The sequence below is a fragment of the Neltuma alba genome, unplaced genomic scaffold (assembly GCF_004799145.2).
Source record: "Neltuma alba isolate B1F8T4 unplaced genomic scaffold, ASM479914v2 tig00013251_pilon, whole genome shotgun sequence".
Lineage (NCBI taxonomy): Eukaryota > Viridiplantae > Streptophyta > Magnoliopsida > Fabales > Fabaceae > Neltuma > Neltuma alba.
In genome coordinates, this window is record NW_021637546.1 from 156336 (window position 1) to 164883 (window position 8548).

Sequence of the window (8548 nt, forward strand, 5' to 3'; positions counted from 1 at the left end):
ATGATTTTTCTCTAAATTTCTCGTATATGAGATGAGAGATTAACAATACTATTAGTTCAGAAATTAAAATTTTTGCAACTTTAAAAATAAATTTTTGTTTCATATCCTAGCATTTCTTTTTTACTCCATTAAGTAACCCAGATTCACGAATCAACTAGAATGGTAAATACGAGAATGAATAAATGGCTACAATTACCCCGCGTTTCCCGTGTAAACAAAACTCACGAGTCATCATGATGACCCATATTTTTCGCTTTTCTGTGTCCCTTGAAGGGCTTCATCCCCATTTGAAAAACGTGGGCTCACTTTTGGATGCACTTTCCACCGACTAATCACTGCTCTCTCTAAAAATTCGTGCGTCGATTTCTGAAACATGTGTTTGCATTTAAAAGGTCCTTAAAGGAATCATAACATGTTTGAGCTAATTGCCTTTCCGTGATGTGATTACTTGAATACTTCAATGAGACATGCCTTTGAAGGGATCAGAAGTAATACGGTGACTCTTAATTAAAAGCAGATCGGTGGAAGTAATATACCGAAAGCCGGAAACAAGCTTTAACTCAAAATAAATCAAGGAGATCGTCGAACAACCAGAAGATAGACTCTGAAAACCAGCTAATTCACCAGACCAGAGGTAGAATTTTGATTTATGAGACAACAGGCACGCCCGATGTTCATACCGGCATGCTACGGAAGCCCATATTTATTTAGAATCACATTCATCTAGTTTTTTTGTTCCCCCTTTCTGTTACATCTAAATCTTTGGATCTAAGCAAGTTAGATATGAACAACCGCGATCCAGTTCATCGATGGATGGTCCTTTAGCCTTGAAGCGAAACACATAATCTCATTCCAACAAGTTAAATTGGATAAAATCCATGTCAATTGTAATTCACAGAAACATCCGTCAAAACTTCCAAGATTCAGTCATTGTTCCCAGGAAATAGGTTTATACCCTGCTAAAATCACATGTATGATTTCAGTCAAAAAACAGGTCCGGATAGTATACATTGATTTTTAACATAATGCAGAGGTAATGTAGATTGCAAGCTAAATTGAATAGAAGGGGAAGGCAGAAAAATCGGCTTCAACCCTTTCTGCATGGGGTAAAATAAGCTACCAGTATCAGCAAGTTTGACAACATGATATCTCTAGTTATATGAAAACCAAAACTAGCCGTTCAAGAGCCATCATCCACCAGGAGCATGAAAGCTGAAACACCAATGGCAAACGCAGTGATGTACAAAATGATCATCCATGGCTGCTGATTGATGCACACAAGACAGCTCTTCTATGAACAGATGATCAACTGCATCCACCCTTGTCAGGGTCAAGGTGGGCATGGCAGAAAAAGCCTCTAGGTGGCTGTGAAAATGCCAGGCGGAGGAACTTCCTCATTATTTTCTGGTTTTGGAGAAGAATTTCCAGAAGATGGATTTGATTTCTTCTCGAGTGCCTCATCAATCATGATCTCCAGAGCCCGGCAACTTAAACTGCAAAATGCTTTTTCACCCCTGCAAGGTCAATCGAAGCTAGGGTTGGGTATCAAATCCATCAAGTTAACACTAATTCAGAAGTGAAACAGAAATGACACAACAGTCAGTGACTGGATAACGTTACCTATATATATAAATATCTTTCCCCTCCTCCAGTTTCTTGTCACAATGGTAACAGACACTCAAAAAGTCACTAGAGGGATATTGGTTTGGAGTTTGTAAGCTGTTGGCCACATGGGGCAGCACTCCATTATCCCCCTCTTGATTCTTACAATGGTTTCCAAAAACATTAGGATGACCTTCCAGGATGCAATCTCCAAAAATATGAGTAGTTTTTGGATTAGGACCACGGGAAATTACACATGTGTAGTCCTCAGAAAGTTCAATCTCACCAGCTGATAGGGAACCAACAAATTCATTTGATGTACATATGGATGAAGGTTTCGAATTGAATTCTGTATGAGATAAGGTGCTTGAGTTCTGGCTTCCCCCGTTAAAATGAGGAGGAGAGCCCACTTGGTGGATCATATTTTTCATGGTAATCTCAGAGATCAAATCAATGTTCGAATGAGTTAAACCAGAAAGGGTTTTCAATGGACTGCAGGAGTCCAAAGAACAAGACCTACTTTTCCCAAATGGCTCAATCTCTGGACGGGTTTCTCCAATTTCAAAGAGAACTCTTGATTCACCCTTGCCAGAAATAGACCCACTCTTGCTATAAGGAGGCTTACAAAAATCCTTGGGTAAGGATTTAGATGCCTCAAAAGAATCAGTATAGGCTTGACAATTTGGAATTTTCACCCTCATTCTTGGACTGGGACTGAGATTCTTACTCTCTGATGGTCGGAGAACTTTCCCCGAAAATTTAGCACAATCGTCCAAAGAATCTATTATGCTTAGGCCTACTTTGCCGCATTCCCAGCTCCTTTGATTCCCCTCATGGGTAGATGATCTTGGGGTTCTAATTGCGTTTCCTAAGTTTGACAGCACCCTAACATCAAGTGGAGATGTTGGGCTCCTAACTGAATCAGAATCTAGTAAGCCCTTAGGACCCAGACCTACGAACACACGAGGAACATTGAAAATTGAATTGCTTTTGATGTTTCTCCCCAGAGAGTGAGACTGAGAATAGTAGTCCGAATTAGCGTCTGGATTTGCTACATGACCCATGAGGTTTTGATCCTTCTGGAGTGACCTAGTTCTCTTCCTCAACATTATCTCAAAACACCTGCCAAGCAAAACACACAACTTGAATAAACAATTATCAAGCAACTAATGCATCAATAAATAATGATGTTTGGTCAGCTGAGAAAGGATTAAATCTTTGAATACATAAATCATGATGGTGAGATTCATGTAAGAAAATCAAGGGAAAATCTTGACATTGCAACTGTAGTTCCATCTCTCAGAAAATAAAATAAGTAAATGAAGAAGCAATTATGGAGCGCATATTAAACGGTGAAATGTCAGTTCAAACAGAAAGCACTCAAAGGAGAAACGACATTCACAGTAAAAATCCCAAATGAAAGGGGGAAGGGAAGAGGGACCATCGGAAGATTGCTAGCGCCACTCCCAATCGCTCCCCCAATTAAAAAATATTCGACACAAAATCTTAAGAGATGAAGGTGGGGGAAAGTATCGAACCAACACGAAAACCCCAGATTGAAAATCAAATAATATATATCAGAAATGTATAAGCAGATTTACCAGACATCGCGATATGATCGATGACATCTGATAGTTACCAGCCTAAGCTTTTGGCAAAACCTTCAAAAAACCCCCCGGCAAAATTAAAACACAACGCGATACAATCAAATAAGCTAGGAGGCAGAAGAAACCCTTGATCGGGAAAATGTGTACGAGTGAGGGCAAAAACGTCGAAAATCCATAGACTGACTATCAAAAGGAAACAAAAACGCGAGCGATAAAAGAATCGGAGGAAAACCCAAACCCACCTGGGTGTTGCTCCGAGAGAGCTCAGGAAACTTCAGCGAGATTGATGTTGCAGAGCAGAGGCCCAAACGCAATACAAATGTGGGTCTGTGAAACTTGTGCAGTACTCCTCCTTCTCTCTCCCCTCTCTCACACTCTCTTGCATGCCTCAAAATCAGCGAAGCAGTGAGCTTCTGAAATACTCCATTCTCCCTCTCTCCATCTTTTTTTTTTTGGGCCCATTTCTCTCTAGAATTGACACATACTCTCTCTTTCTCTGGAACAAATGACTACTGTACATCCAGCCCTGAATCCGCCCACAGAATTGTATGTTGTTTTGTAATTTTCCCATTTTCGTACCATTGTTCATTGCAAAACGTAATACAAACATAACGTACATACACTGTTCAAAAAACAACTATTTTTTCTTTAAAAATTAATCTTCGCCTTAATGGTACTGGATTAATAAATACAAATTTTAAAATAAAAATAGTGCTGTAATTCCAAAAAAAAAAATCCAAAATTGAATCTGCTTATTTAAACTTCATCTAAATGAGCAATAGATTTAAATAATTTTAGATTTTATGCAGTACATGAAATTTATATCTAGTTAATTCTCAATCATAGATGGGGTAGAGCATTAGGGTTGTGATTGACTCGTTAAGTTACTTGGTTTGGATGGTTATATTTTTGAGAAAATAATTTGTTATCAACTGTGTTTTAACTAACTTCCAGAAAGATTATACACATCTTAGGTGTTTGGTCATTGATGTTCTATTTTTTGGGAAATTAAAAGTAATTTTTAAATAAATATATTAACTGTTAATCCTCTGTCCACATCAAGCGTTTCTTTCCTCATTCTGATTTTTATTTTAAAGCATCCGATTCACACTCGCATTTTAAATGCTACAGTATTCGACTATTAGTCTATTTCAATGATATATTCCTTCGGAAGTTTTTTTCGTTGATAATTTCATTTGGGTTTGTTTCGGTATTCGTCATGGTAGCATTCTTTGTCGGTTGATCATATGTTAACTGTATGTCAATCTTCGTATGCAGCGGAAAATAATGAAAAAAGCTGATCCTTATATAAGACTCATTTAGCTAATTTGATTAGATGCATGTTTTTCCTAAAAAATAATTTTTTTTTCTTGTTATGAATTCATGTAATTTAGAAAAATTGATATATGATAATGATTATATTTAAAACAAAACCAACTCAACAATTGAATCCTATATAAGGACCGATATATATAGGATGCTTTTAATAAAAATGTCACATTAATTTGAATTATGCCATAAAATATTTTCTTTTTATTGTTCACGAATTCATGTACAAACCTTCAGCGTATTATATAAATATTATGTTAACAATGTCCCAAGTAATGCTGCGAGTAAACATGTAGGGATCTTGTTTGAAATTTTAACTTCTAATTATGATCTGGTTTAACTATGGACTGAAAAAAAATATGGAATTTTTTGTTTAAAAAAATTACGTGACCTTTTGGTAAACGTGGCAACGTGCTGGTTAAACATGTGTCAAAAGAAAAGGGAACAGAATAAAAAATGTAAAGGGAGACAGAGGGCACCGAATCAATCCCTTTTCTTCCCCCAGGGGTGTTCACAAAACGACAAAACTAGGACCGCATGAGTGACTTTAAAGTTAAAACTGAAAAATGACAGAAGTGTGAGCAAAATTACTCATGTTTTAAAATTAAAATATTTATATATCAGATAATTTATTTATATTGATATAGATTATCACCAAAATTTATCATGACTGGTTTTTATTACTCGGAATTGAAATTTTTTAATGAATTCTGAACAGTTTTTTACCAACCCTTTTTGGGAATAATTATATTTCAAGCAGTAGTTTTATGAGAAAAAAAAAAAAGGTCTTCAAATTTCTTTTAATGGAGTGTTTATTTATTTTTTCAACAATTAATAATGGTGTCAAACCTTTCCTAAAAATTATCTTCCCAGTATGCATGAAAGAAGAACATTTTTATTTTATTACGTGGAACATAAATAATATTTATTGTATTTTAATGTAATAGGTCATGTGATTTTTACAAAAGGTGCTGGGGACACTCGCTTGACTGAGTAAACAACGCCACCTGCCCAGCCCTTGACTCGTCTCTCAGTCTTTAAACTTTTCTTTTTTCTCCCGAATTATTCATTGCACGTTTCCCCTCGTAAACTTCCTTTGGTTGTAATCTTTGTTATCTTTTTAAAAGTGAATGGCTAATAAAGTCACACTAGTTTTTGACCCGTGTGAGGGGTGTGTTTAATCATATGATTACTAGCAAGTCTAATTAAAGATTAGCGGCGATAAATGGATGGTGTTGTACTGTACACATATCTAACACAAGAAATGAATGTGTGAGATCACGTGCATTGTACAGGAATGGAGCTTGTATTTACTCAACTCAACAATTTTTTTTTTTTTCATGAGATGAGTAAGCTAAGTACTAATACTCTGAAATCATAAACGGAATCAAACTCACAATTTTCCGCTTATAGAAACCATGACATTGTTAGATTGCAAAGTTGTTCATGACTCGATGATATTTAAAGTAAAATCTCAAGTTTTATGGAAACTGATTGTGCATTGTCACATGCTATACCGGTTATGAAAACTAAGCAGCTACGTAATACTTGCATAGGTTTTCTGACGTGATTGTCAAGCAAATTTTTGTGCGTGTGACAGTGTGAGCTAAAAAACAAAAGATACTGGCTCTGTAGAAATTTGACGGGCTATGTATTACTGCACAGGAATTTAATATCAGAAATGACGGCATAATAAAAAAAAAAAGAGTTAAATCTAGTAAAATGAGTAGTTTCTTAGGAATCAATATTTAGATTCCTATTGAAAAGAGTATTCATATTTCGTGTTTAATAATATTTTAAAATTTTTTTGCATGAATAAGACAAGAAAATAGGAATCATGCAATTTAAATTAGAGCTTTGAGAACAATGTGAACAAAATTATTAAACAACTTATCATCCTGTATAATTAGAAAATATATATGATTTTTTTTTTATGAGTGCAGAATATAGAGTATTTTACTCTTATCTTTATGAGACAAGAAAAGAACAAAGAGGCCGGAATATAAGTAAAATTTGGAAAAGATAACTTCAACTTCGGCGACGGAGACGTCAACACCGGGGCCCACGGCGAATTAATTAACCACAATGCGCGACTGAAGTTGAAAAAAACAGCCACAGTTAAAGATTTTCACGTGGCCCCTTTGTCTTCTAGAATATTGCTCTTTATCTGTATCTGTATATCAGGGGAAAAAAAAGAAAAGAATATTGCTCTTTATCCATGATACAAATTTTGATCCTTCAAATTTATTTCTATTTTGATCTTTTAATTTTAAATAATAGGTTTTGGTCTCTCAAGTTTTTTATTTAAAATATTAATCCTCATAATTTAATAAAAATTTGAACACATTTAAAAGATAAAAATTAAAATGAAGGCAAGCTTAAAAAACAAAAAAAATATTAACTCAAACATTATGTACAAGTAACTGATAGTATTTTTATTTCTATTTCTCAGAGTTCTAATGAATGATGTCGCAAAATGTCTGGAAGTTTAACATTTTGGACTAATAAGAACATAATTGAAGTCTTAATACTCTCCTCGGTCCTTAATATATTACTAGTTCTTGAGTTGTTTTTTTTCCATAAATATAAGACTTATTTTTTATATTTATCAATTTTCTCTAAATTATATATAGATACTTCTTCGACTATAGTCAAGTAGAAGAGGGATATGGGATATTAAAAAGATGATTATGGTATTTTAGAAAAATGTATTTTTATTAACTAACTTACCTAATTTTCTAATCTAATTAATAGTTAAATGAGTTATATTAATGATCGGAAGGAATATTTTTTTGAGAAAATTAATAATGTGACGAACCTGAAAACGTTGGAGTATGATCTCAGGACCATCAAAGAGAAAACCCATGCATGAAGTAATGTGACTTTCACAGTGGTTTTCAGTCACGTGAAAAGGTTACTTTAGTCCGTGAATTTACAACAGGTCAGGAGATGAATCATGGTTCAGCTGTGATAATTTTCTCCTCCGCGCTTGTATCATAAAATTTATCGAGCATTAAATATTGTGTGTGTATGTGTGTGTGAGGGTTACACTGTATGTATTTTACTCTGGTAATTTTCTGTTGCCAGCATTTTCTCAGATAATTTTTACGCTATATGTAAAATACACAAATACTGATACTGATGTCTAGATAATAAGTAATAACATATACCACTGCAATTGAGTATTTTGCATAAACTGGAATTTGGACTAGAACTTGACCAGTTTTCATTCATGTATTACAGGGGATATTTAAATGCAAAAAAAAAACAGAAATTGATTATGTGCGATGAAAATCATGAATGAAACTCATAGGTTAGCACAGAGCCCAGTTTGCAATTTTTTAACGGCGTAGTTTTTCATAGACTGATGAGATATAGAGACTAATTTGCAAGTTAGTTGGAACTGACCGGCGTTATTTTCCCCCCTTGCAAGGGGGCCCGAGCCAGACGACCATGATTATCGCAGGCGGTGCCCAGTCATTGTAGGTATGCGGTGGTGCAGCTTTTCATCGTTTCAGTACCGAGACTTTTTTTTTTTAAAAAAAAAAAGATGATGATTGTGGTCCAAGCCAAAGGGCGGAGATAAGCTACCAACGAAACTACAGGGGCAAGCAACCATCCGATCAGGGAATGGGTTGGGACTTTTTTTCTTTTTGTTTTTGTTTAAAAAAAAAAACCGAAATTGCAGGGTATGGTGGCCAAGTGACAATCACTTTTTTATTCAAGTAAAGCAGTCATGATTTTAGATTCTAATAAAAAAAATTATTTATCAACTTCCGGGCATTAGTTTAGTTTTAAAAGCTACATAACCATTCGACTTGTTGAAACAGTCCCACATGTTCATGCTTGTTTGAGGATAAAAGCTTTATTTGTCATGTTTTAGATCTCTAAAAGCACTTATTTATATAATTTGAAACAACTGGGATTTACATTGTATTCTGTAAACTAAATTAAGATTGAATGTCCGCTTTTAAGAAATTATACTGAAATTGCAAATAAAGATCGAGGTC

General features: G+C 34.8%; 1 protein-coding gene across 1 annotated transcript; it reads right to left on the minus strand.

Moving 5' to 3' along the window:
• Positions 1-998: 998 nt before the first annotated feature.
• On the minus strand, positions 999-3674 carry LOC114735756 (FCS-Like Zinc finger 10-like). The gene is made up of 3 exons (XM_028923498.1): positions 3452-3674; positions 1621-2724; positions 999-1514 (listed from the first exon to the last, which is right to left on the minus strand). Exons 2-3 carry the CDS (start codon positions 2709-2711, stop codon positions 1358-1360), a joined length of 1248 nt encoding a protein of 415 aa, XP_028779331.1. The 5' UTR covers positions 2712-2724; positions 3452-3674; the 3' UTR covers positions 999-1357.
• Positions 3675-8548: the final 4874 nt, after the last annotated feature.

What these genes read in the sequence shown, in the direction of transcription:
- LOC114735756 (XM_028923498.1), bottom strand. Translation starts at nt 2,711, where the DNA reads ATGTTGAGGAAGAGAACTAGGTCACTCCAGAAGGATCAAAACCTCATG. An exon ending in AAAGATATTTATATATATAG is followed by an intron (nt 1,515 to 1,620) that starts GTAACGTTATCC and finishes TTGACCTTGCAG; the next exon opens with GGGTGAAAAAGCATTTTGCA.